At 49.8% G+C, this 25,991-nt stretch overlaps 1 protein-coding gene across 7 annotated transcripts in view; it reads right to left on the bottom strand.

The window, feature by feature from the left end:
* The window catches only part of ZDHHC3 (zinc finger DHHC-type containing 3), a 59,541-nt gene that overhangs the window by 4,578 nt on the left and 28,972 nt on the right, over positions 1–25,991 (bottom strand). For 3 of the 7 annotated variants that reach the window (XM_027522581.1, XM_027522582.1, XM_027522580.1), the window contains exons 3-7: positions 23,061–23,185; positions 17,017–17,113; positions 16,363–16,444; positions 16,157–16,252; positions 13,027–13,157 (exon numbers count right to left, since the gene is read on the bottom strand). In XM_027522581.1, the coding sequence (XP_027378382.1) occupies positions 13,027–13,157; positions 16,157–16,252; positions 16,363–16,444; positions 17,017–17,113; positions 23,061–23,185 (531 nt within the window). Of the gene's footprint in view, positions 1–9,100; positions 10,774–13,026; positions 13,158–16,156; positions 16,253–16,362; positions 16,445–17,016; positions 17,114–23,060; positions 23,186–25,991 lie in introns of those variants that run through there. The other 4 variants (XM_027522585.1, XM_027522584.1, XM_027522586.1 and 1 more) reach the window with 3 other exon arrangements.

Consider the following 25,991-nt stretch of genomic DNA (forward strand, 5'->3'; position numbering starts at 1 on the left):
CAGTATGGAGGTTCCTCAAAAGACCAAAAAGAGAGTTGCCATATGACCCAGCAATCCCACTCCTGGTCATATACCCAGACAAAACTATAATTTGAAAACATACATGCACCCCTATGTTTAGAGAAGCACTATTTACAATAGCCAAGGCATGGAAACAGCCTGAAGGTCCATCAACAGATGAATGGATAAAGAAGATGTGGTATATACACACACAATGGACTATTACTCAGCCATAACAAAGAATGAAATAATGCTATTTGCAACCACATGCATGGACCTAGAGATTATCATACTAAAGACAAGTAAGTCATAGAATGGCAAATACTATATGGTATCACTTACATATGGAATCTACAATACAAATGAATGTATCTACAGAACAGAAACAGACTCACAGATACAGAGGAGACTTGGGGTTGCCAAGGGAAAGGAAAGGTGAGTGAGGGAAGAACTGGAACTCTGGGATTAGTAGATACAAACTCTTATGTATGGAATAGATAAACAAGGTCCCACTGTACAGCAGAGGGAACTATACTCAATTTCCTATGATAAACCATAATGGAGAAGAATGTGAAAAAGAATATACATATGTACTGACATAACTGAATCACCCTGCTGTACAGGGAAATTAATGCAACACTGTAAATCAACTATACTTCAATAAAAATTCTAAACAAGTGGCATCGATACAGGTTTACACACACTGGAAATTCTTGTCCATGTGGTGACAAGGAAAGAAAGCAACATTGCATGTGACATCATCATGGGATCTGGGGTTTGGGAATGAGATTTTAGATTTATTTCTGTTTCACGTTTTCACCAATGAACAGCTGTGACTTTTATAATGAGAACGAGAAAGCTGTGTCAGGAAATGGACCATGTAGACACAACTCTGGAGGGAGGCTCATGTGGGTCTGGGGCACAGGAAGCCATGATATTCACAATCTGGTCCCTTGCCAGGCCTCCCCCTTTAGCAGGATCAGTGATGGCCAGCTGAGGGACTTGCTCTGGGGATCCTGCATTCCTTCCTGAGTGATCAGTTGCAGCCTGTTGAGAGAAGAGGGGTTGAAGTGTGGCTATGTGGCTGGCCAGGCTACAGAGGGGATATCCAGAAATGCCAGAATGGGGGGGTCTGCACTGACTGGGCTCACTCAAAGCTATCACAGTGGATCCTCACAACCCCCTGAGAGGAGGTGGGTGTTAGTATTGACAGTTGGCAGAGAAGACACGGGTGCTGGGAGGCTGTGACAGCGGCCGAAGCGAGTCCTGCTGGTTGTGCTTCAGAACCAGGATGGGAACTGGTGTGCCCTCTGCATTTTCAATCCTACCGCAAATCTTCACTCAAAGGCAGGGAAAAGCTGGAGAGGAAAATGAAGCAAAAGAGCCCACAGAACAACACAAACAGATGGAAAGAAATACCATGTTCTTATATTAGAAGAATTAATATTGTTAAAATGACCATACTGTGCAAGGCAATCTGTGGATTCAATGAAATCCCTATCAAAATACCGACGGCATTTTTCACAGAACTAGAACAAAAAAATTTTAAATTTATATGGAAACACAAAAGACCCTGAATAGCCAAAGCAATCTTGAGAACAAGAGCTGGATGAATCAGGCCCCCTGACTTCAGACTATACTACAAAGCTATAGTAATCAAAACAGTATAGAACTAGCATAAAAACAAACAAATCAACAGAAGAGAATAGAGAGCCCAGGAATAAAACCCACACATTTTTGGTAAATTAATCTAACACAAAGGAGGCAAGAATATACAGTGGAGAAAAGACAGTCTCTTCAATAAGTGGTGCTGGAAAAACTGGACAGCCACCTGTAAAATAATGAAATTAGAACATTCTCTAACACCATATACAAAAACAAACTCAAAGAGCTAAATGTAAGACCAGAAATCATAAAACTCCTAGAGAAAAACATAGAATACTCTTTGATACACACTGTAGCAATATTTTTCTGGATCTGTCTCCTAGAACAAAGGCAATAAAAGCAAAAATAAACAAGTAGGATCTAATTAAACTTAAAAGCTTTTGCACACCAAAGAAAACCACTGACAAAATGAAGACAGCCTACAAAATGGGAGAAAGTATTTGCAAATGATATGACCAAAACAAGGTTAATATTAAAAATATATAAACAGCTCTTACAACTCAACATCAAAAACAAACAACCTGCTTAAAAAATTGGCAGAAGACTTGAATAGTTCCCCAAAGAGAACATGCAGATGGCCAATAGGCATGTGAAAAGATTCTCAACATCATTAATCATCAGGGAAATGCAAGTCAAAACCACAGTGAGCAACTTCCCTGGTGGTCCAGTGGTTAAGAATCTGCCTTCCAATGCAAGGGATGCAGGTTCAATCCCTGGTCAGGGAACTAAGATCCCACATGCCTCAGAGCAATCAAGTGCTGCAACTCCTGAGGCTGCATGCTCTGGAGCCTGCATGCCACCACTAGAGAGAAGCCTTCATGCCACAGCAAAGACCCCACGTGCCCCAACTAAGACCGGACACAGCCCCAAAAAATCCCCAACAAGGAGATGTCACCTCTCACCTGTAAGAGTGGCTGTCGTCAAAAGCAATGCAAATAAGTGTTAGCAAGGACGTGGAGAGACAGGAACACTTGTGCACTGTTGGTGGGAATGTAAATTAGTGCAATCACTGTGGAAAACAGTATGGAGTTTTCTTTAAAAACCTAAAAATAGAACTACCATATGACCCAGCAGTTCCACTCCTGGGGATATATCTGAAAGAAACAAAAACCCTGATTTCAAAAGATACTGCAATATTCACAGTAGCACTATTTATGATAGCCAAGACATGGAAGCAACCTAAGTATCTACAACTGACGAATGTATAAAGAAATAGTGGTTTGTGTATATATATATATACACAATGGAATATTATTCAGCCATAAAAGAATTTTTTCCTTTTGCAACAACATGGATGGACTCTAAGTTGAAGTAACTGAATTCACTAAGTCAAATAAGTCAGAGAAAGAAAAATAATGTATGATATCACCTCTATGTGGAATCTTAAAAAAACAAACAAAAAAACCCAAGCTAGTGAATGTAACAAACAAAAAAAAGAAACAGACTCATAGATACAGAGGACAAATTAGTGGTTATCCATGGGGAGAGGGGAAGGGAGAGGAGCAATATAGGGGTAAGTTATTAAGAGGTACAAAATACTGTATATAAAATAAGCTACAAGGATATATTATATAACACAGTGAATATAGCCAGTATTTTGTAATAACTATAAATGGAGTATAACCTTTAAAATTTTCGAATCACTATATTTTAACATATAATACCACACATCAATTATTCTTCAATTAAATTTTTTTAATTAAAAATAAAAAGAAGGGGACTTCCCTGGTGGCCCAGTGGTTAAGGATCTGCCTGCCAACAAAGGGGACACAGTTTTGATCCCTGGTCCGGGAAGATCCCACATGTCATGGGCCATGCGCCACAACTACTGAGCCCACGTGTCTAGAGCCCACAACGAAGAGTAGCCCCAACTCTCCATAACTAGAGACAGCCTACGCACAGCAATGAAGACCCAGTGTGGCCAAAGAGTAAATAAACAAGTTTAAAAATAAAGAGAGAGCCCACAGAACAATACTCAACCTCCTCAGCAGGCTTGTAAAAATGTTCCAGACAGAGCCTGGCCTGCCCACCAGAAGGACTTCCTCAGAAGTGAAGTGGACAAACATCCAGGAGTGTCTGTCTGAAGAAGAGAAAATACTCCAAATGAATCTGATGCAAAAGAAAGGCAGAGGGGGGCTTCCCAGGCGGTCCAGTAGTTAAGACTGTGCTTCACTGCAGGAGGCACGGGTTTGATCCCTGGTGGGGAACTAAGATCCCACATGCCACATGATGGCCAAATAAGTAAACAAACAAACAAACAAAAAGATTAAAAAAAAGAGAAAGGTTGAAGATCTGGACCATCAGGTTCATAAGGAGCCAGTGGGGTTTCTTTTCCCTGGTAGGACTCACTTTTGAGTTCTGTGTGGATTTCAAGGTGTCCTGGAGGCAGAGTTCTTAAGTTAGAGGGTTATGGAGGCAGCAGTGATATCCACTTCCTGCTCAAGCAAACAGGAATGGTTGGCTGATTCCTGGTAAGGGGGCAACTGCCTAAACCAGAGTTTCTAGCGGGCAGTGTGTGACTTCGGCCTTTTGGGCCTGATCAGCCTGGGTGCCACGTGAGCAGTGATCTATAAACCAACTGACCAATGCCCCAGAATGAATGAACCAGGACTATGGCTCCCCAGGAGACGGAGACCAGGCGCACACTCTGTAAGGACCTGGCTGAATCCCACAGAGGAACAGCAGGAAGTCCCTGCATCTCAGAAAGTTGGAGTTGCTGCAGCCCATGCAAATGTGCCCTCATTGGAGACAGCTGAACAACTCTCTCCTCATCAGCGGTTTCACATGTTTTTAGTGCAACCCACAATAGGAAATGGGCTTCCTTGGTGACTCAGTGGTAAAGAATCTGCCTGCCAATGCAGGGAGATGTAAGCTCGATCCCTGGGTTGGGAAGATTCTCTGGAGTAGGAAATGGCAGCCCACTCCAGTATTCTCGCCTGGGAAATCCCACAGAGCCTGGCGGGCTATAGTCCATGGGGTCACAAGGAGTTGTGATGACTGAGCAACTGAACAACGAAACAACAGGGAATACTATTCTGTTGCAGCCTACTATACACACACACACCCACACACACACCCACCCACACACATACACCAAAGTTTCATGAAAATACGTCTTTTACAAGGTGTAAGGCATTATTTTTTTATCTGTTTAAAAAATGCTGTTGCAAACCAATAAACTGATCTCGCACATGAACATTTGTGCACATGATCTGAAAAGCACAGCTTCACCAGAGCTAACGTTCTCTAGATCCATACAACATGCCAGACACCATCCTAACATCCACATCCATTCCTCTCTCTGAATCCTCCGAGCAACTTTGTGAGTTAGATTATCTCCAGGATTTTACAGATGAGCAGAGGCTTAAGCAAACTACTGCTTAAGGTCACAGGAAGGAAGGAGTTGAGCCAGACCGGAACCAAAGACAGAGGGCTCAAGGACCCATCACCACACGACCTCAGCTGCAGAAATTCAGAGCATCTTTTACATCCATGTCAGAGCGTGTGTCTTCATCCTAAAGGTTTTTGCAAACACTATCCTGGCGACATTGTTCATAATTCCATGGATCAGCTATGCTGCAACATTGTTCATAATTCCTTGGATCAGCTATGCTGCAACATTGTTCATAATTCCTTGGATCAGCATCCTCAGCTCCCACCCGCACAGATGAGGGATCCCTGGGGCTCACTCTGCTTTGCTAGTATAATCACAAGGCTCAAGTCATCAATGATTTTTTTTTTTTTTTTTAATTGAGTGAGAGGATGGGAGAAATGGAAGTCTTCAGTTTGGGAAAGTAGACTTGTTTAGTCGCTCAATTGTGTCCCACTCTTGGGTAACCCATGAGCTGTAGTCCGCCAGGCTCCTCTGTCCATGGGATTTTTCTGGCAAGAATACTGAAGTGGGTTGCCATTTCCTTCTCCAGGGGATCTTCCCAGAGATCAAATTTGTATCTCTTGCGTCTCCTGCATTGGCAGGCAAATCCTTTACTACTGAGCCACCAGGGAAGCCTGTAGACTTGTTAATAGCTTATTTTCATTTCACTGTGAATCCATCATCCTCTGTTAGGTGATTCTCAGGCAGATATGTATTTAAAAGATACAAGAAAAGGCCACATGGGTGTTGAGGTCCACAGACAGAAACCAAAGGCCAGGACATTCTTGTGTCTGCCCCAAGCCTCACTCACTCACTGGCCACTGCTCCTGCTAGGAGGACCCTGGCTCCACTCTTTTCCATCTTCTTCTGGGATGGTTCTTCACCCAAATGGCCTCTTGGTGCAGAAACAAGTGGGTCAGATGAGATATGCAGGAAGATCACCGGACAGGTGAATAGTCTGGCTCCCCCTCAAACACTTTACTTGTTTTCTCAGCACTCACTGGCTAGGGAGGCTGCCGGTTATGAGGGACTAGGGGCTCACAGTGAGCAAAACCCCAGCTAGCACCATGCTGAGCCTGGCAGCACCCAGGACCACATCATCGGCAGGCCTGTGGGTGACCCCTGTAGCCCCCAAGTGGATCCTCAGACTTGAACACGGGTCAGCATCACCTGGAGGACTGTGAGCATCCAGATCACTGCTCCCCAACCAGTTTCTGATTCAGCAGGTCTGGGGTGGCACCTGGGAATCTGCATCTCTGTTAAGTCCCTAAGGAGATGTGGCTGCTGCTGGTCTATGGACCACACTTGAAGATGCACTGCCTCAGTATATCCCTCAGCAGGAAGATTCTCAAGAGGGATTCTAGCAAAATCTCCCTCTCTTCAAATATCTTTGTTAACTAAGGGCCCCTTCTAGGTTGGAACCCCTCACTTCTGTGGGCTAGGTCACTATGTAGGCTTATGTACTACTTTGAAGTGAGAAAAACATAAAACCCATCAGCCTGGCTGAAAGAACCCAGCCCAGCCTTCCAAGGTCTGGAGTTTCTGTATGATACCGACCTCACATACGTGTTCAATAAACACTGTCTAATTTACCTCATGAGGAAAGTGGGTTTTAAAGACGCTTACTCCTTGGAAGGAAAGTTATGACCAACCTAGATAGGATATTCAAAAGCAGAGACATTACTTTGCCAACAAGGTTCGTCTAGTCAAGGCTATGGTTTTTCCTGTGGTCATGTATGGATGTGAGAGTTGGACTGTGAAGAAGGCTGAGCGCCCGAAGAATTGATGCTTTTGAACTGTGGTGTTGGAGAAGACTCTTGAGAGTCCCTTGGACTGAAAGGAGATCCAACCAATCCATTCTGAAGGAGATCAGCCCTGGGATTTCTTTGGAAGGAATGATGCTAAAGCTGAAACTCCAGTAGTTTGGCCACCTCATGCGAAGAGTTGACTCATTGGAAAAGACTCTGATGCTGGGAGGGATTGGGGGCAGGAGGAGAAGGGAACAACAGAGGATGAGATGGCTGGATGGCATCACTGACTCGATGGACGTGAGTGTGAGTGAACTCCGGGAGTTGGTGATGGACAGGGAGGCCTGGCGTGCTGGGATTCATGGGGTTGCAGAGTCGGACATGACTGAGCAACTGATCTGATCTGATCTGAAGTCAAGATGTCTCGCTCTGCGTTCTTCCATGAAAAAAGTATTACAAAGATGAAATAGTAAATGACTAGAAGGAGACGAAGCACATGCATTTCTACCCGTGTCTACTTTGTGCATGATGTCACCAAGCCCATGTAAATATGCACAGATTTGTTTGCTCCTAAGCTTTTTGCATGTTCAGTCTGGTTGCTATGAGAACAAACCAGAAGTTGACAGGTGGGAAGGAGTCACCAATCCAACTGATCAAGTCACCTTCCTCTTTATTTTTCCTTTCCACTCCTCAGAGCCCACATTCTGGAGGACCGTGGCTACTACTGGCTCATTTTTCCACACATGCACCATTCAGTGCTGTCAGGGCTCCTGTGCCGAAGCAAAAGGCTGGGTTGCCTTTGTGTAGAGATGTCCTTCTTCATCTGACATCCTGGGAGACTGAAGAGGGCTTGGGGGTGCCTGTTTCTTCCTGGGTGGATGCCAGGCAGAAGCTCAACCACTGCTGCAGAGAACAGCCACATTCCTCATTGCTGGCTGCTGCTGCTTGGTCACTAAGTCGTATCCGACCCCAAGGACTGTAGCCCGCCAGGCTCCTCTGTCCATGGGATTTCCCAGGCAAGAATACTGGAATGGGTTGCTATGCCCTTCTCCAGGGGGTCTTCCTGACCCAGGGATTAAACCTGTGTCTCTTGAGTCTTCTGCACTGGCAGGTGGATTCTGTACCGCTGAGCCACCTGGGAAGCCTCCACTCCCTGGGTTCCTGGCAAAACATTCTCCATCTCAACAAGATAAAATAGGAAGAACACAGGGAGTTTGGGGATATTTCCTATGTCCTGAGTGCAGCTGTTCAATCTGGCTTGAGAACTAGGGGAACATTCATTCTTTCAGCCAAAGGGCTTGTAAAAACCCAGAGACAGAACCACACTGGATGTCAGAAGGAGACTCTCTGGGAAAGATATAGGTGGTACGCTCAGGTATAAATCATGAGTTTCTATTTTGAGGACTTGAAAACAAAATTCAATATATCTTTAGCATGATCTACTGTATTCCTTAGAAATTCCATGGGGAGAAGAACCAATGTGATTCATTAAAAAAAAAAATGCCCTTGAAGATGGGGTATTTTGAGGCCTTCAAATACTTGACAATATTCCCTGAGTCCTACTCTCTCTTCCCTGGCAAAAGGAAACATAGCAAAAGCACCCTCTCCCCCAGGGATAGATCCTTGAGGGAACACAGCAGAGTGAGGGCTTTCTAAAATGCTCTGGGGTCATTCAACAACCACATTTCTTTCATCAGTGTAAGGGGTGGGGTTGGTGTGGTGGGGGAACCACGCAGGGAACAAATGCTAGGGACTAGATTTAAAAACAGCACTGAGAGGAAAAAGCCCAAACACAGGCTCGACTACAGCATAAGCAGCACAGCAGAGGCAGGTCAAGTCTAACTGCCTCAGAAGAGATTGCCAAGAAAATGGTTCTTCGCTTAAACATCTGAGGGGTGGTGGAAAGCACCTCAAAGCCACACCCCACGGTGTGTGTGAAGTTTCCAGTCATTTCCTCTGGCTTCACTTTGCTTTTTGCTGGGTGGGCAGAGGGAAAAAAGGTGTCTCTCCCAAGCCCAACTGGAGAAGCAAATTTTGCAGACCTGCTGAGTTTTTTTTCTGTTCCAACTGGGAATCCACAAGCACCAGGTAAGGGACTCAGGCTGCAGAAAGAGCCAGAGGAGAGAGGCCCGGTGGGGCCAGCTCGTCCGGAAGAGGGCTGTAAACATCCTTTAGAGGCGATGACGCAAAAGGGAGCATGCACAAATGCCCTTTAAAAGCGATGAATGAAACGCCCAAACAGCACATTCATGTTGACTGGACCATCAGCTCTACCCAAGGGGTGACTCCATGAGAGACAGGGGGCTCAGCCAGAACAGGTTTTGGAAAAATTTTATTGCGTTTGGTTTCCATGTGGAAGCACTGACAGAATTGAAAAGAGGCAGCATGTTCCACTTACTTTTCTGAAAGATCACACAGCTAGACGAAATCTCTCCCCACCCCGGGCTGATTTCGTGAACCTCACCCCAAAACCCACCCCAAGCAGATTAAAAAAAAAAAAAGAAAGGTTTGTGGTGATTATTTAAAAACAATTCCCCGTGTGAGACGGTCGGCAATCAAATTTCTGTGACTTCCACGTTTGATGCGCGTTTCCCGTCCCCTCACCTCCCCTCACGGTCTTCAGGCCTTCCCTCCTTCAAATTAGACTCAACGCACAAGTGTGCAAATGGAAACACTAGTCAGTCTCGGTGCCACAGGCTTAGGAATCTGCCGGTTCCACTGGACGGGTGGGCATCTCTCAACTTGGCGATGGTGCCTTCGCATCACGGGCAGCCCATGCAGATCCACGGCCTCCCAGGTTAAAATATAGACAAGACATGGAGACGTGCACATTTATGGGTCTAAAACATCCGAAAGTAAACCCACTTCGGAGATCTACAAAAATGAGGAAGGAGCGGGTTGACTGTGGGGCTGCGGCTGGTTCGCTTGGCAGTAACACTGCTGAACGGACATGGCGCTAGGAGAGGGAGGGAGGTGGGACGCTCAGATGGGAAGCAGAGGGAATAAAGGAAACGTAGCTCGCCTGAAGCTGCGTCATTTTCTTCTTCTCGTGATTGTGTAAGGCATTTTGAACTGGAAAAACTTCTTTCCTTCACATTCTTCCAAATGATCAGTTGGAATATAACCAGTGATTCGGAATACAAATAAGACCCCTTTCATCTCAACCCTCCCACCCCCAAAATCATTCTACGCACCCAGAGCCCAAAAAGTACAAGGCAGGCAATTGATTTTGTGAATTCAGAGGCAAATCGTGTTCACACAGGGCACGAGGCTGCTGTGGTCAAGGACCCTTCTTAGGGCTCCAGCCCTGATCTCCCAGGCCACAAGGGGTGAGCATCCAACTTCAGCGAGGTTTTAAGTCCCATCCAGGCACCTGCCACTGCCTCCTGGGCAGTGGGAGGTCACGGGCCCTCTTCACTCTCTCCTATGGGTCCCCCACCAGGCGTCCGGGCCAGTCCGTCCACGCACAAGCGTCACGACTCAATTAGTACAAGGGGGCGTGGCCTGGAGACAGTGGCCTCCACGTTAGTCATGCCAGACAGACAGCAGAGAGGAAACCAGAGGCCAGAGAAGTGATTTTAAATAGGAAAAAAAGGAAAGCAGCTTCGGTCACCGAAAAATAGAAAGGATGATCTTTTCAAAAATAAAAACCATGGGGACTTTTTTTTTTTTCTCTGCAATGTTCAGCCATTTAACTTGAGGCATTAAAAAAAAAAAAGTTTCAGAGTAGTCGTGTTGCTTTTTTCGGTTTAGACATTCATGAGAACGGATCGGACGGTAGTGCTGGGATGTGGTTTGTGTCTGAGTGGCAATGCTGCTCAGGGTCCTTCAGACCACATACTGGTACGGGTCTGCCTTCCCTTGGTCTGGCGTGGCAAAGGGGCTGGCCCAGCCTAGAGAGAAGGGGTGGCCAAAAACGGCTTTCATGTTCATCCATTTTGTTTTTTTAGCCCATCTTCTCTCTTCCTTTTTCAATTGTTCTATTCCCTGAAAACAAGAACAATCATACTTTCAGTCAAGCACTTTACTGCTGTGGTTTTTGGGGGAGAAAAATCCATTAGCTTGAGGTGAATGGAGTAAATGCTTCCTTTTTAAAGCCATGAAGCTTATCTACATAGTACATTTTTTTTTCTTCTCTTTCCCTCATAAAAAGTGCTAAAGACAAAAAGGAATCATCATTTTTCTTTTGGGTGGGCACACAGGCACGTCTGTGTAAGTCCCTCCAGGCAGGAAGGGACACATAAGAAAGTCAGCAGGCCCTGAAGCCGCTGCTCCTAGTCACGCAATCCGGTGTTGTATTAAATGAATCCTGGCCGGGGAGTTTGGGCCCAGGGCCAAGCAGTGTGTGGGAGCACTCTGAAGGCTGGGGTGCAGGGAGCCTCAGCTTGTGGGGAACTTGAGCTCGTGAGAGCCAAGGATCGGTTCGTGGGAACTCTGAAGCTGCTATGACCACTTTGCAGACAAAAAAAAGGACCAGGTGAAACGACTGCTCTGGCGCGGTCTGTCCCGAAGGCCGGGGAGGCCAAGGAGCACCCAGCGTAGGGGGGCTGGCCAGGTGCAGCGGAGGAGGTGAACAGGAGGAAGAGCACAGAGGAGGAAGGAGAGGGATTAGTACAGGTTAGAGGGGCCGCACTGGCAGACCACTCAGCCTCGGCCGCGGCCGTGGCCAAGGCCTTCCTGGGCTCCTCTGGGGACAAGTGTGGCCCGAGGCAGGCTCAGCAGTTGTCATGGAGCCCACACCACCCCCAGCCAAGTCTCGCAGGAAAAACGAGCTGGGGGAGCAGGTCAGTCCCTTCCTGTCTCCTTCTCCGAAAGGAACTGGTAAGCAGCTGGAGGACAAGGCGGAAGCAGCTTGGCGGGAGCCCCACCGGGGGTCTATCTGGTGGCCTCTGTGCAGTGGAGAACGGGGCGGGCCCGAGGGGACAGCCCAGTCCAACTCTGTTCACAGCCTAGGGCCCTGGGACCACACCATACTGGTCAAGGGCGGGACGCCCTTGCCCACGCGCGGCAGGCCCTCAACTCCTCTCTCCCTTCCTTTCAGCACTGCTCCCTTTAGGAACGGCCTTGAGGGGTAAGAACGACTAGGACCAGGGCCATGATTTGCCTTCTGACCCCCTAGGCCACAGCCTGTGTGGCCCAGTGGCGTCCTGACAGCCAGATGGTCACCTCTGGGTTCCCTGCAGGTCTCACACACAGAAGCTGGTCTGTGCGGTGCACAGACACACGGCTGGATGAACCTCATCGGCTACTATTTTTATAGACACTCTTTTATAATGGTACTAATAGTTATAAAAGAAAAAAAGGTGCTGAGAGGCACGCAACCTTCTAAGCCACCGGGAACTGCCCCAGATCCCAGTGATGGTGCCTTGGCAGCCGGCACACCATCCTCCTCTGCATGCTGAGTCTCCACACCCTCAGGGGTGGGGCCGCAGCAGCAGTAAAGGCTGAGTCTTCCTATGAGCCTCCAGCTAAGGCTGACTACCCAACCGGCCAACGTCCCCCCGAAGACCCCGAGGTGACTGTTGAGGATGGACTCACGACGTCCCCATAGAGCGCAGGGCTGCCCCTTCCACCTGGGGCCCCTCTCCGAGACCCCAATGCCGAAGAGGGAAGAAATGCCCACATCACAGCCATGGACTGGTCACCAGGTGGCTTCTGGACACCTTAGGAGGGTTTAGAGGTGGCAGCAGTGGTGCCAGGGGTGTGGGCTCCAGCAGTTTCGAAACTCCCAGAGAAGGAGTTGTGAACAGGGAGGAAGGTGGGGCAGGTGGGAGGCCGCAGACGGGGACCAGAACCAGCCTTGCGCCCACTGCTCTGGGGGCCCCCACTGGGCTGTCTCCTGACCCCACTCTCAGGATCGGATCATAAAGACGCTTTCACTGGGAAGCTGACCCTGCCTGTGCCATGCAGGTCAGGGCACCCTTTGTCCATCACCCATCTCCAGGCCCATGGCCGCTAGACAGGAAGGGCACCCCAGTGCCTCGTAGAGTGACACAGAGCCGTGGACAAGACTGAACCATCACGGGAGGCTGGGGGGGCTTGTAACAGAGAGGCTGTTGGGCCCCATACCTGTGTGACCTGAGTGCCAGAGGAAGAAGACCACAGGCCACTGCAAAGGGAGGAATGGGCCCTGCACACCCGCGGCCTGGCCACTGGGCTCCCAAGTCTGACCTGCAGGCAGCCCCCCGCCCCCAAGCCCCAGCCGTGGAGGGAGTGGTGGCAGGCTGCCCCCGTGCTCACCGTCTCATCCGTGCAGATGGAGTGCACCTGGGTCCCGAACATGACAGACGTGAAAATGAGGAACAGCAGCCCCTCGAAGCAGAGCAAGATGAGGAGGATCACCGTGGTGGGCGGCGAGAAGGAGCTGCACTCTGAAAGAGAATGGACACGTGGGGCTCGGGGCTCCACTCTGCCTCTGGCCGCACAGGACCGGGCTCCTCGCTGGCCTCCAGGCCCCGCACCAGCCTCCAACACCATGAGCTCGCACTAACACCCCATCGCAGCCCACGTGTTGGGAGTCGCCTGCTTCTGTCTGCCCTTGTCTGATGTCTGCCCTGCCTACTCAACCCCCAGGCTCCAGGAGGGCAGGGACTTTCTGTTCGGCTTGGTGTTGGCCATCAGCCTTGGAGCAATGCCTGACGACAAAAGAATCTGGGCGAGAGGTTGGTGCATTCTGAGCTTTAGTTTTCTTTCTGTACTGTGGAACGGTCGAGGGTTCGCGAGGGGAATTCTGCCCCACTCCACCTTGGCCCAGCATGAGCAAGTTGATGCTGCTCCCAGACAGGGGTGCCGTGCTTCCTGATCCCCTATAGCTGCCCTAGAGTGGTGGCCTGGCCACCATCCTGCCACAGCTGCAAGCACCCTTCTCATGGGCTGGCCATGGAACTGCAAGTAGAGTCTGGGGAGGTGGGAAGCAGATCGAGGGAAGGTGGAACTGCCTCCTTACCCTTCTCTGAACATCAGTTCAAGATGCCCTCATCCTGGGGGATTCCTCTTACACGAGCTGGATGCCCCATTGATCCAGGGCTGAGCAGAGATGGTATTAACTGAGCAGAGATGGTATTAACTGTACTCTGGGGACTGTCCGGCACCTCCTCTGCTCTGAGACCAGAGGAACTGGGGGCCTCAAGCCACCTCCATCAGGAAATCCCCTGCTGGAGGAAATCCACTCCATCTGGATTGACCACAGACAATCCAGAGCATGCAGGTAAGACCCTGGGTGGTGGAGTCTTCCAGACAGGGTAGGAAAAGCCCGCTCAGGACTAAGGCCTGAATCACAGGCCCTCTTCTTAGCCATGTGACAGGGTAACTTGCTCAACCTCTGCAAACACCGACTTTTGTCATCTGCAAAGGGGGGAGTATCTCTCCTACCCTGCAGGCTTGTTACAAGGTTGAGATAAGGCCTCGCTGACAGTCTCCTGTGCACTAAGTGGGAACACGGAAGCAATGGTCCCAGCCAACTCCATTGCCCCAACAGTGGCCCTCAGTGCTCTCAGCACTGCGCACGTCTCTTCTTAAGGGCACGAATTCTACTGCGAGGGCCCCACCCTCATGACCTCTTATGAAGAAATACCAGAGAGCTTGCTTTTCTCTCTCTCTGCTGGGTGAGGACACATGAGGATAGGGCCATTTGAAGCTGGGAAAAGGGTCCTCGTAAGGGATGGAATTGACTGGTACCTTGATCTTGGACTTTCCAGACTCTTGAACTGTGAGAAATACTTAAGCCTCCCAGTCTATGGCATCTTGTTGCAGCAGCCTGAGGTGACCAGTACCCATGGGATTTTTCTTCCCCTAGATGAGGTCAAGCCAGGTGGACCAGAGAGACAGAGGGGGCAGATGCAAGCTAGGAACAGAGGCTAGAAAAATCTCTTAATATCTTGTCAGGAGCTAAAGATACCTAAGAAGTCAGTACATGCAGGAAGAGCAAAACTCATAAAAAATGATGACATGAAGAAGGGGACCAATCAATGGTAAAAGGGTGGAAATATGTTTCTGCTCGAGGTGTTTGTCTCACAGACTGCGTGTGAAAGGAGGAGCCCGGCAGGCAGCCTCCTCATTCCTCCAGCAACTACAGCAGTCTCTCCCTTATCCTTGGTTTTGCTTTCTGCAGTTTCGGTTACCTGCAGTCAGCCTTGGTGCAAAAATATTAACTGGAAAATTCCAGAAATAATAAGTTTTAAAGCGCAAACTCCCCTGAGAAGCATGATGAAATCTCATACCTGGCTCTGTCCACATGAGATGTGAACCATCACTTTGTCCAGCATGTACATGCTACATATGCCACCAATCATTTCGGTGACCAAGTCGACTGCCACGGTATCAGAGTGCCTATGTTCAAGTAACTCTTATGCTACTTAACAACAGCTCCAAAGTGCAAGAGTAGTGATGCTGGCCGTGCAGATACTCTCTTACTGTGCCTGATTCATAAATTAAACTTTACCATAGGTATGCTGTGCTGTGCTTAGTCGCTCAATCATGTCCGACTCTTTGTGACCCCATGGACCATAGACCGCCGGACTTCTCTGTCCATGGGGATTCTCTAGGCAAGAATACTGGAGTTGGTTGCCATGCCCCCCCCCCCCCACCCCCCGCTCCAAGGGATCCTCCCAACCCAGGGATCAAATCCAGGTCTCTGCATTACAGGCAGATTCTTTACCATCTGAGCCACCAGAGAAACCCAAGAATACTGGAGTGGGTAGTCTATCCTTTCTCCAAGGGAACTTCCTGACCCAGGAATCGAATTCGGCTCTCTTGCATTGCAGGCAGATTCTTTACCAGCTGAGCTACCCAGGAAGCCCCTATCATAGGTACATCCATATTTAAAAAAAAAACAAACACCAAACGCTGTATATGTAGGGTTCTGTACTATTTGAGGTGTCAGGCATCCACGGACCGTCCTGGAACATGCCTCCTGCAGATAAGCGGGGACTACTATATTAAAAATTCTTTTCTTATATCTCATTTTATTCTTCTTAAAAAATTTCAAATTTTAATTATACGTTCAGCATCTATATTTTTCCCCTCAGGATTTATGCAGTCTTGTGATTGGAGTTCCCTCCTCAGCATTTGCATCTTTAAACGAGATACTTCAAAAGCAGGAAGAATTTGTCTACCATCTTAACATACATTGGTGATTAAGCAGCTAAAAAAATTATCGCACACAAAAACACCCAAATGAACAAAAACCCCACCCATGTCCTAGCCAGAAAGTTAAAAATGGATTTCTGCAAGGTTGGGATGCAATGACCTTCAATTAAAGCTCCTCACTTAAAGGCACGGCTCTGCTCCTGGGATGAGCTTCCCCGCTGGGGCCTACATTTTTCCTGGGCCCCCTCAGACCCAGGAGGGTCTGTTCAACTCACGACTTTACCTGTGGAACTGACTTTAAGGGGCTGCTTTATTTCATGAAGAGATATTCGGGCCTCTGCTGTTTCTTCCCTGGTCAGTCCATAGGCTTGCAGGAGATCTAATAAAATGAGGTCAGCCCCTGGCACCAGGACAGAGACAGAGAGCCCGCCCCCACTCCGGTCACGCGCCCCTCCTGGAGCAGGGAGGGAAGCCCTGGCATATACTCACTTGTCCAGTCTTCTTCAAAGCAGTGCAGGAAGTGGAATCCCACCATGATGAGGGCGTGCAAGGAAATGAGAGCTATGTACATCTGCAACAGGAAAGCAGGGCAGACGCCATTGCTGTGAGAACCGCCTGGCCGTGCGGGCGCCCGGGACAGGGTGCTTGCAACCTCCCACTCAGGAACGCTCAGGCTGAGGGCTGGGCAGGGAGGGGCCGGAGAGCCACCTGGTGATTCCCCCTAGCCAGCCCCCGCCCCTAGGTCTGAGGTGCGCGGCCATTCCCTGGGGGCAGTGGGGCTCAGGCTGTCCTGGGGGCTCCGGGCCCGCTGCCTCTTCTCGCTTGAAGGGTCAGGGCACTGACTGCCTGTGGTCCCTCCAGCCCTCGACCTACCTGCAGCTGAGGGAGGGTGGCCGCCTTCTTGGCTACTGAGCTCGACACCAGGCCTGGGAGCCCAGAACACGGCCCTTTGCTTAGAGCTAATCAGCTGGAAGCAGTTTTCTAGACGCTCGAGGGAAGGGCATGGGAGTGGGCCCGTGTGGAACCAAGGAGAGCTCTGGCAGAAAGGCAGAGGTCTGCATGGCCAGGCACCGTCCTGCCAGCAGCAAGGCAAACGGCGAGTGCTCCCCGCAGGGTGGGGACGGCATTCGGAAGCTGACTTACTGTAAACAGGACGAAGTACTTCTGGTTGTTCTCGCCGACACAGTTATTGACCCAGGGACAGTGGTGGTCCATTTTCCGAATGCACCGCTTGCAGACGCTGAAAGAGCCGCAAGGCAGACCTTGAGGGGGGCCCCCACGGAGGCGGGAGGGCCAGGAGGACTCAGAACCCACGCTCCAGCACCACTCCTCCTCAGCGGCCCAGTGTTTCGCTGCGTGTGTGCTGGAAGGGCCTGGAAGGGACAGGACCCCCAAGGTCACAGTCATTTCAGACAGGGGGACAGGTGGTGACCACCGAGGCCTCTTATCTTGTTTCACAGAGAAAAAGGCTGGAACTGACTCAACTGAGAAGGACACGGCTCTCCTGAGGGAAGAGTGGGCTGAGATTCTGGTTTACTGAGGGGACAGAAAAAAGAGGCAGTTTCGAAAACTTGACAGGATGAGATGGGATAGAGCTACTCCTCACTTCCCCCAAAGGCCAAAAACCCTAAGGGCGGGCCTGATGGGACTTGCCAGAGTGGCTGACGAAATAGAGAGAGACAAAGAGACAGAAAGTGAGCACTTGAAGAGTTCAGAGTGGGGTCAAGAACTGCGTGTCACGGGGCTACAGGAAGTCCCCCTCTAAGGACCTTTCAGCTCTAAGATAATATCCACTTAGCCCAAAATAGCAATAGAGTCATCTGAGCTTAAGTGTTGACCAGAAGTCCCACTAATTTGCAAACAGTTATTAACTTGTTGCTGGGATAGTTTTTGGCTTGGGACTATTTGAAGCTATGATATTTGATTAAAAAAAAAAAATGCCCTCCCCATTCCCTTCTGGACGACACAAGTAACAATCTGAAACAAGAGCACAAAGCTTAAATAGGGGCTCGAAAGCAGCTATTCCCAAAGCTCAAGTTCAGGAAGAGCCATCTGCCAACAAGATGGACTCATTGAGAACAGTTTCTTTTTCAATTCATTAAAATAGGCTCCATAACAATTTATCTTGGGGGCATTACATGTTCAAAACAGTTTAAAATACTGTAAATACAAGCTTGTTGTATATATTTATGAAAGGCCCTGAGTTCACACCAGCGTTTATTTCCACTAGTTTCCATAACCAACTTTATCTTAGGTTCTTACTGAAGTGGGCGGGGGGCTGCAGGAGAGCTGTTCCCAGACTATAGGTCAGGAAGCCCAGACCACTCGGAAGGGGGAGGCGTGGCCTTTCCTAAGCCCGGCATGAGCTCTGCTGGCAAGGCAGACCTCCCCCTGCCGGCCCCCCGCCCCAGAGGACACGTATAAGGGAAAGTGAGGAGAGATACTGGCTCAGACCAGCGCGGGCGTCATGGTCTCCACCCTCGTTCTTTCCACAGCTTCAGAGGCTGGTGATAACACAGGCCTATGGGAAATGAGCACATTTCAGAGATGCTAGCCCAGCGCCAGAGTCTTCCTTGGGAGCCAGAAAGGCAGGGTAAGAAAAGGATGCATGAAAGGGACAGGGAGGGCAATAAACTGAAGGCCAGGTGCCAGCAGCACCATCTGGTCAACCTCTCTCTGTGTCACCAATTTGGATGAATGAATGAATGAGTAGGCTTTCCTTGTTCCCAGTGTACAATTTTGCAAATCCCGATGAGCAGGCAGCAAAGCTCCCTGCATCCTGGGCCTCATCCAACACATTCCACCGTGGAACCAGCCCTGTAGACCATCTCTTCCACGTCCTTCCTCAGCTCTGGGGTTTCTTAACCCCCACCCCATCAAGGGAACCCCTGAGGGTGACCACCTCCCTGCTCTAGGCTCTTGAGCAGCTTCTCTTCCACTCACACTATTTTGTAAAAGGGATTTAAGGTGGGTGCTCCAAGACAGTGTGTGCTCAGCAGCAGAGAAGTGCCAAAGCACCTGGCATCCTCTGAGAGCTGTCAGAGGCTAAGTGAATCTGTCCTTTGCTCTCCCCTCCCAGCCTCCGTGAAGAGGCCAAGTGTGAATCTGGGAAGATGGGTTTCACAATGGGTGAGTCTCTCTGGGCAATCAAATCAGAACACAGCTCGTCCTTCCGGGAGCAGGCAGGAGTATAGCCAACCGAGAGCTGCAAACTTTGTCCAGAGTGTCGGTCTGAGTCTCTTTCCTATTTGCAGAGACAGGACAGGCCAAGACACTGCCTCCCCCTCCGGCTTACAGACTTGTTCAGAAGTGGGGCTCCCGGGTCGAGTGGTGGCGCACGTGGACAGGGAGGTCCATCCACGCGGAGGCTTGGAGGCTCTCTTCAGAGGCCGACAGACGCAGCTCAAGAATGCCCGGCCTGAGTGGCTCTGGGACTGGGGCTGGGAGAGCGCCAGGGGCAAGGCCTGGGGTAAGTCTGCAGGGCGCCAGGTGAAGGATGCTCCAGGCCCCGGGGGAGACCGCCCTTACCTGCCTGGCTACTTCATCTCTGGCACCAGCCATCAGGGAGAGGAGGAAAAACTGTGGGCCTTCCACAGCCCCTGACATCCCACTGACTGGGAACTTATAGCCCAGAGCCAGCATTCTGCCCAGTCTCCAGCGGGCAGGAGGCTCACTGTGTCCCTTCCCCCCGACACAGTGGCCACACGGGCTCCCAGAGGGTCCTCTCTCCACGCTCACCTCCTGGTGAAACCCACCTCCCCTGGCTCCTCTCCTGCGCCAGCTTTAGTGGCTCTCGTGCGAAATGCTGCGGGCACAGACACGTCCTAAGCCCGCTATGGCAGTCACTGAAAGGACCAAGGGTCCTCCCTGGAGGTTATTTTGGGTGCTCCTGAATTCAGCGTCCCCCCAGGTCCCTCCTGGTATCAGATGAGGGAGGGGGCTTCTCCCCTCTTCCTCCAGGTTCCCTACCAGTATCCATCCCCAAAGCACTTTCCTAGAAAGCCTTAAAGAGCCCAACAAGCTCACCGGATCCCATGAATTCAGGTTTCCTGGGGCTCGTGCCTCCTTCTCCAGGGAGACACAAGGGCCCTTCCTTGGCTCTCAGGCTCCAAGAAGAGGCTGACGGCTTCTGCCTGCCCTCCCTACAGGGGCACCCATCAAGCTGTATCTGTCCGGCCTGGGCGGTAAGCTCCTGGGTCAGGGCCGTCTCCCCTCTACCACTATAGCCCAGAGCCAAGCCTGGGGTTAGCTTACCAAGGGTCAGCAGAGTGAAGGCTCTGACACTACAGATGAGGAGACAGGTTCCACCGCCTCAGGCGGGGACATCACAGCACAGAAAGAGAAAGGAACACAGCTAGTAGGTCCCAAGGGGACCATGCTCTGCATATAGGCTTTCATCTCACACCTCATTCACTGTAATTAAAATTATAAGCAAAAAAGACATCTCCAGCATTCTGGTCCCAGCGGAGAAACAATTTGGGGTAAGGCTGCGCCCAGATGGGCTTCCCTGGTGGCTCAGATGTAAACAATCTGCCTGCCGAGCAGGAGACCAGGGTTCGATCCCTGGGTTGGGAAGATCCCCTGGAGAAGGGCATGGCTACCCACTCCCGTATTCTTGCATAGAGAATTCCCTGGACAAAGGAGCCTGATGGGCTAAAATCCACGGGGTAGAAAAAAGTCGGACACGACTAAGTGACTAAACAACAATAAAAACAAGTGTTCAAACAGGGCACGAGAAAGACAAACAAGCTGGCAGGGGCCTAAGCAGCCCGCGGCGGTCTCAGCCTGTGTGTGTGTCCGTGTGCGTGTGCGTGTGCGTGTGCATGTTGGGAGGAGGGGAGGAATATGAGGTTTCGCCGAGGTCAGACATCTCCATCTCCTTGTGCAAAAAGAACCTAACACATTACCTAATGCCCTGACCATCCATGTCAGCATGAGCTGCCCACCCTGAGGACTTCCACATGCTTCTGTGGTCCTTGACGTCAAGAAGAAAGCAGCCTGGCTGGAAGGAAGACCCACTCACAGACCACCAGGCTGGAAGGAACACCTAACAAGTCAATGTCAGGGAATATGCATGGTACCCATCAGAGCTGAGGGCAAAGAGATGGTTTTAAATTCCACACACTCTTCTGGGAGGAGAGGAAGCAGAGAGCTGGGCACAAACAGTGGCCCCTTCACCTGAGCAGGAGGACTGATGCCCACTCTCTCCAGCAGGGCAACAGGGCCCTCGGCTCCACCAGCCACAAACCCAGCTCTGTCTGGTGTGCTGGGGACTCTGCTCACCCGAAACCACGGGTGCCTAGATGGCCCAGGCCACCGCGAGCCATCACCAAGGACTGGCTGGCAGCACACGTTTCCCGAGACAGGAGCAGGCCACGCACAGGCATCATCACTCAAGTTCCTCTGCGTTTGAGTTTATCTGAGTCCGCGGCTTTTGTTTGGCCCAGGCAGATTTGTTTACTAGCACTCAAGAACACCTCCCTCGGATCATCCTGCGAAGGGAGGAAGTGAGGAGGAGGCGGTGAGGAAATGCCTGGCGGTGGGGAGGAAAGGGAAGAGGACCACTGTGGTCGCCGAGTGCTTTCTACAAAGCTCACCCTTCCGTGTCTGGCCCAGCCTGTGTAAACCCAGCACCTCCCCAGCGCTCACACATTCCTCCACTAACAGACATTCATACTGAATCCTCATGAGCTACGAGCAACAACCCTTTCTATAAAGGAGAGAGCTGAGGCCTTGAGAGATGGTCCCCGGTATGACCGGGACAGCACTGCCATTCCAGTGCTGACCAAAGCATCGCTCCACCACACCGGGATGCCCTGAGCAATCACGGCACCCGGGAGGTGGAGGCAGCTGGCTTCCCAAGCCTCGGGGGGAAGGCTAGCTGGGTGCCTCCCTCTTTGAATTAGTTTCTAATACAGATCTCAGAAACAAGCTGACCCAGGGACAGAAGACCCCATGGAAGACGGCAATTCCCGTGGCCTCTGCCCACGCTCCTTGGCCCTTACCCTTGAGAAGCAGCAAGTAGCTGGGGAGGGCTTCAGCTCGCTCTCTCAGACAGACGGAAAGACAGACAGCCTTAATTCCTCATCCAGGGAGAGTCTGTGCTATGGCGAAGCCATCTCTGGGGCTGACCATGGGAACGACGATGATGAAATGGGGTGGGCTGAGGTGCCCAGGACACAGCAGCTGTCGGGAGCCAACCCCGGCACACGGATGTGGAGACTGACCGCCTTCCTCCGAGAGGTGGGCAGCACAGCCCACACAGAAAAGACACCTTTCAGCCACTCGGACCTCTCACAAAGCCCAGACGCTTCCACAGCATCAGGCTGACGATACCTCCTGACGCTGGGAGGCAGTTCATTCCTCTGCAGCCCCTCTCCAGCCCCCACACACACTCATGTGAGAATGGGAGCAAGTGACAGGCTTGTATTTCTGTAATTTAGCATTAAAGTCCTCTTGTCATGATGAAGAGCAATATTTACCTACAAGTTTTTTTTTTTTTTAGCATAGAAGACTCAAAAGAACAAAGAAATCTGAAAATCAAAAAGGAAAAATCACTGCACATAAAATGGGGAAATGGCTTTTTTGGCTGAATTCTACAATGGTCAGACCTCTAGAAGTTTTGTTTTTAAGAAAAGTTGTTCTTTTCCTTCAAGGATAACGCCTTCATTTCCCTGTGGCCATCCACGTTAGTATGACCCGCCCATCCTGAGGACTCCCACGAGCTTCCATGGTCCTCAATGCCAGGAAGAAAGCAGGTGAAATCTCCAATTTCTGTGAAACTGGACCTGCCCCTCAAAGATGTCAGGCACTAGACATGCCCAGAATGACTTTCTAAAGCTTTACCTCGAGCACCCTTCATACAGTAATAAAGCCGTGAGGTAGGAACGGCAGAAATCAGCTCAGTTTCAGACACGGACACGGAACGGAGATGGGCGAGGGCCTGGGTGGGGCCCTCCAGCCAGCATGGCAAAGCTGACTCGTGCAATAGGTGTCCTGGGCCCGAACCCAACACCCTTTCCCATCCCTGCCCTCCTGTGGAGGCGGGAGGGAGAGTTGCAGCAGTCACTCCGTGCCCAGAGCAGGGCATGTTCAGAAGTCCTGTGGGTGATGGCACCCGTGGGGGGAGTGTGGAAGGCTATGGTGGGGGGCAGGGATGAGGAGGGGGCCCGGGCGGCACGGCGTACCTGCAGTGGTGGGCTCGGTCAGGCTTGATGCTGCAGCACTTGGGACATTTGTACACCACCTGCCCAGGCTTCAGCTGTAAACTCTCGATGAATTCTTTAGTGGCATTTCCTTTGGGGACTGCCCCCTGTAAGGAAGAGAGACGCTGGGGTCAGGCTAGGGGTGCCCTCAGTTGTGACATACCACGGAGGCGGCCGTCATTCGAAAGTAGCAGCTCCACGCAAGGGGACAGGACATCTTCATGCCAACAACATGTGGATTCTGTTCAGAGTTATGCCAACACCGATGATAAGAATTTACCCTGGGAAAATTACCCTAGGAAAAGTGAATAATTGTCCACACTGGACAGTTACATCATTTCTGATGACCTTCTATTTCCATTCTACTAAAACTGTTTTCACTGAATGCATCCTCTCCTATGTATCAGTAAATATTTCACTGAGGATCTGACTCATCAATTACTATTTTGGCCTACATTAGATTTCCCAGGGACTGCTTCAGTTCTTGCAAATGTTCACTGGGGATTATCACATCAAACAGTCCAGTTCACCCAGGTCAAAATTCACATCTCTGAATGTTACTGAATCAAGTGTTATTTTCTTTTTCACCAGGACTATTGTCATGGATTGGTAATCTGTGTTTAGTTCTTAAGAATCCACAAATATTCAAATATTCAACATGCTCTCCACACCAAGATGCTGAAAACCAGACGTGACCCAGGAAAATGATCAGCTCTGTGGTGGTGGGGAGGCTAGGGGTGGAATGAAGTGGGGTGAGGGTGGGGCATATAGAGAGGCTAACGTTTGTAATTTTTTTTTTTTAATTTACAAAGCTGGGAGGTAAACACATGAATGGTCATCATATTATCCTTGATACCCTTTTGACTGTCTCAAGTAGTTCATTATAATTTTTTCTAAAAGTTCAAAAGAGAAGTAAAAAAAATCTGGTCTGTAAAATACAGATACCAGATACCAGAAGAACCGATATCAGAAGAACCCATCACAGAAATTTTAAAAGCAAACAAACTTTGGTAGGCAAGGACTACCTGGTACATACAAGGTCATATAGGACAGAGTTGCGTGAACTTCCCTGACAGTAAAAGAATCCACCTGCAATCCAGGAGACCCAGGTTCGATCCCTGGGTCGGGAATAGCCCCTGGAGAAAGCAATGGCAACCCACTCCAGTGTTCTTGCCTGGAGAATTCCATGGAAAGAGGAGCCTGGTGGGCTACAGTCCATGGGGTCACAAAGAGTTGGACATGAATGAGCGACCAACAGTTGACATCAAATATGCCATAAAAGTACACAGTTATTGACACAGGAAACATCTATGATACACTGTTAAAGGGAAAAGGAGATTCTCAAACAGCAAGTAGACTACAAGCCCATTTTGGTAAAAATCACACTTACACAAATACAGACACACATGTGCATGTCAAGTACTAACGGTTATCTCATGTAGTAAAATCACAGTAATTTTTAATTAACTTAAAACTATATTTCTTAAATATTCCAGTATGAACATGTGGCTTCTACAATAAGGAAAAATCTCATTTGAAAAACCAGGAAAAATAGATACTCAGGAAGGAGCTATCCAAAGCAGGAGTATGAGCAACTTTGCTGAATTTTGTAACCGAGGTGCTGTGACGTGTCTCATCCTGAGACAGCTGAGGATCCCCCTTAAGGCACCAGTGGAGCATCAGGGTCTGGAAGTCTTCAGAGGCAAACCAGGGCCCAGACCACCCTGATGGACTTTGAAAGGGGCCTGGGAAGGGCGCTGACCCAGGAAGAAGGGTTGCAGGAAAGTCCAGAGGACTGTATTTTAAATTCTCTTTAATGTAAAAAAGCAACTGAGTTTGGGCAACCACATGACCTTTCATGGATCCTGAAGCCAAAAACCACATCTGGCAGTCACTGTTGTCACGTGTACGAGAGAAAAGCACTAAGAACATCGTCTCCCCAAGGAGATGAGGCAATGGGGCGGTTTTCCTAAATGGAAGTTGCTTTTGGTTTTTCCCCTAGGTCCCGTGTTTAAGGTCCCTGCCACCAGAACCTGCTGTAAACCTCAGGAGACCCCTCTCCCCCCATAAAGGCTACAAGAGCTTTACATCACCAAGGGCAACTGGAGCTCTCTTTTGGTCTCATTACCGCCTGCTATTCCAGATCCCAGCCAGAGAAACATCGATTCAAGAGCACAGCCTTTTTTCCAAAAGTTTCCCTTCCGTGGAACTCCCTCTTGCACACATCTCCTTGGAGGCACACTCCCATCCAGGCGAGACCCCACCCACCAAGGAAGCCCCCCTCGCAGAGCTAGAGACAGCCCGACCAGTCCCTGAGCTGAAGGTTCCGTCCTTCCTCCCTCTCTCTGTCCTTCTTTAAAAACAAACAAACAAACAGGCTCTTCTGGGCTCATCTCCGCAGATTCCAGAAGGTACTGGTTCATGGTAAGGAAGTTTGTTCCATTTGATTCTTGGTAAGACAACACTGAGTTGGAAGGCCCGCCGAGACACTTCTGCCGGTTGTCGCACGGTTGTCGCACTTGCACTACGAGAAACACCCTCCACATCCACCCGCCACTTATATCTCACAGGGATGGCTCCAGGCTCCACGTCACCACACCCCGGCAGAGCAAAACTTACTCATCTTTTCCTCATTTCCAAAGTAATACTTGTTCACGACTTTTAAAAATGCAGAGAGAAGAGAAAATTAAAATGGGGAAAGCCGTTTTATTTTCTGATTCTATCATCCAAAGATTAGTACTACTAACATTTTCGAGTACAGGCTTCCAGTCTTTTCTCCTTGTACACAGTAAGCTGTGTGTGCTAAGTCGCTTCGGTTGTGTCTGACTCTTTGCCACCCTGTGGACGACAGCCCACCAGGCTCCTCTGTTTCATGGGATGTCATAGGCAAGAATACTGGAGTGGGTTGCTCTG

Source organism: Bos indicus x Bos taurus, chromosome 22 (assembly GCF_003369695.1).
Source record: "Bos indicus x Bos taurus breed Angus x Brahman F1 hybrid chromosome 22, Bos_hybrid_MaternalHap_v2.0, whole genome shotgun sequence".
NCBI lineage: Eukaryota > Metazoa > Chordata > Mammalia > Artiodactyla > Bovidae > Bos > Bos indicus x Bos taurus.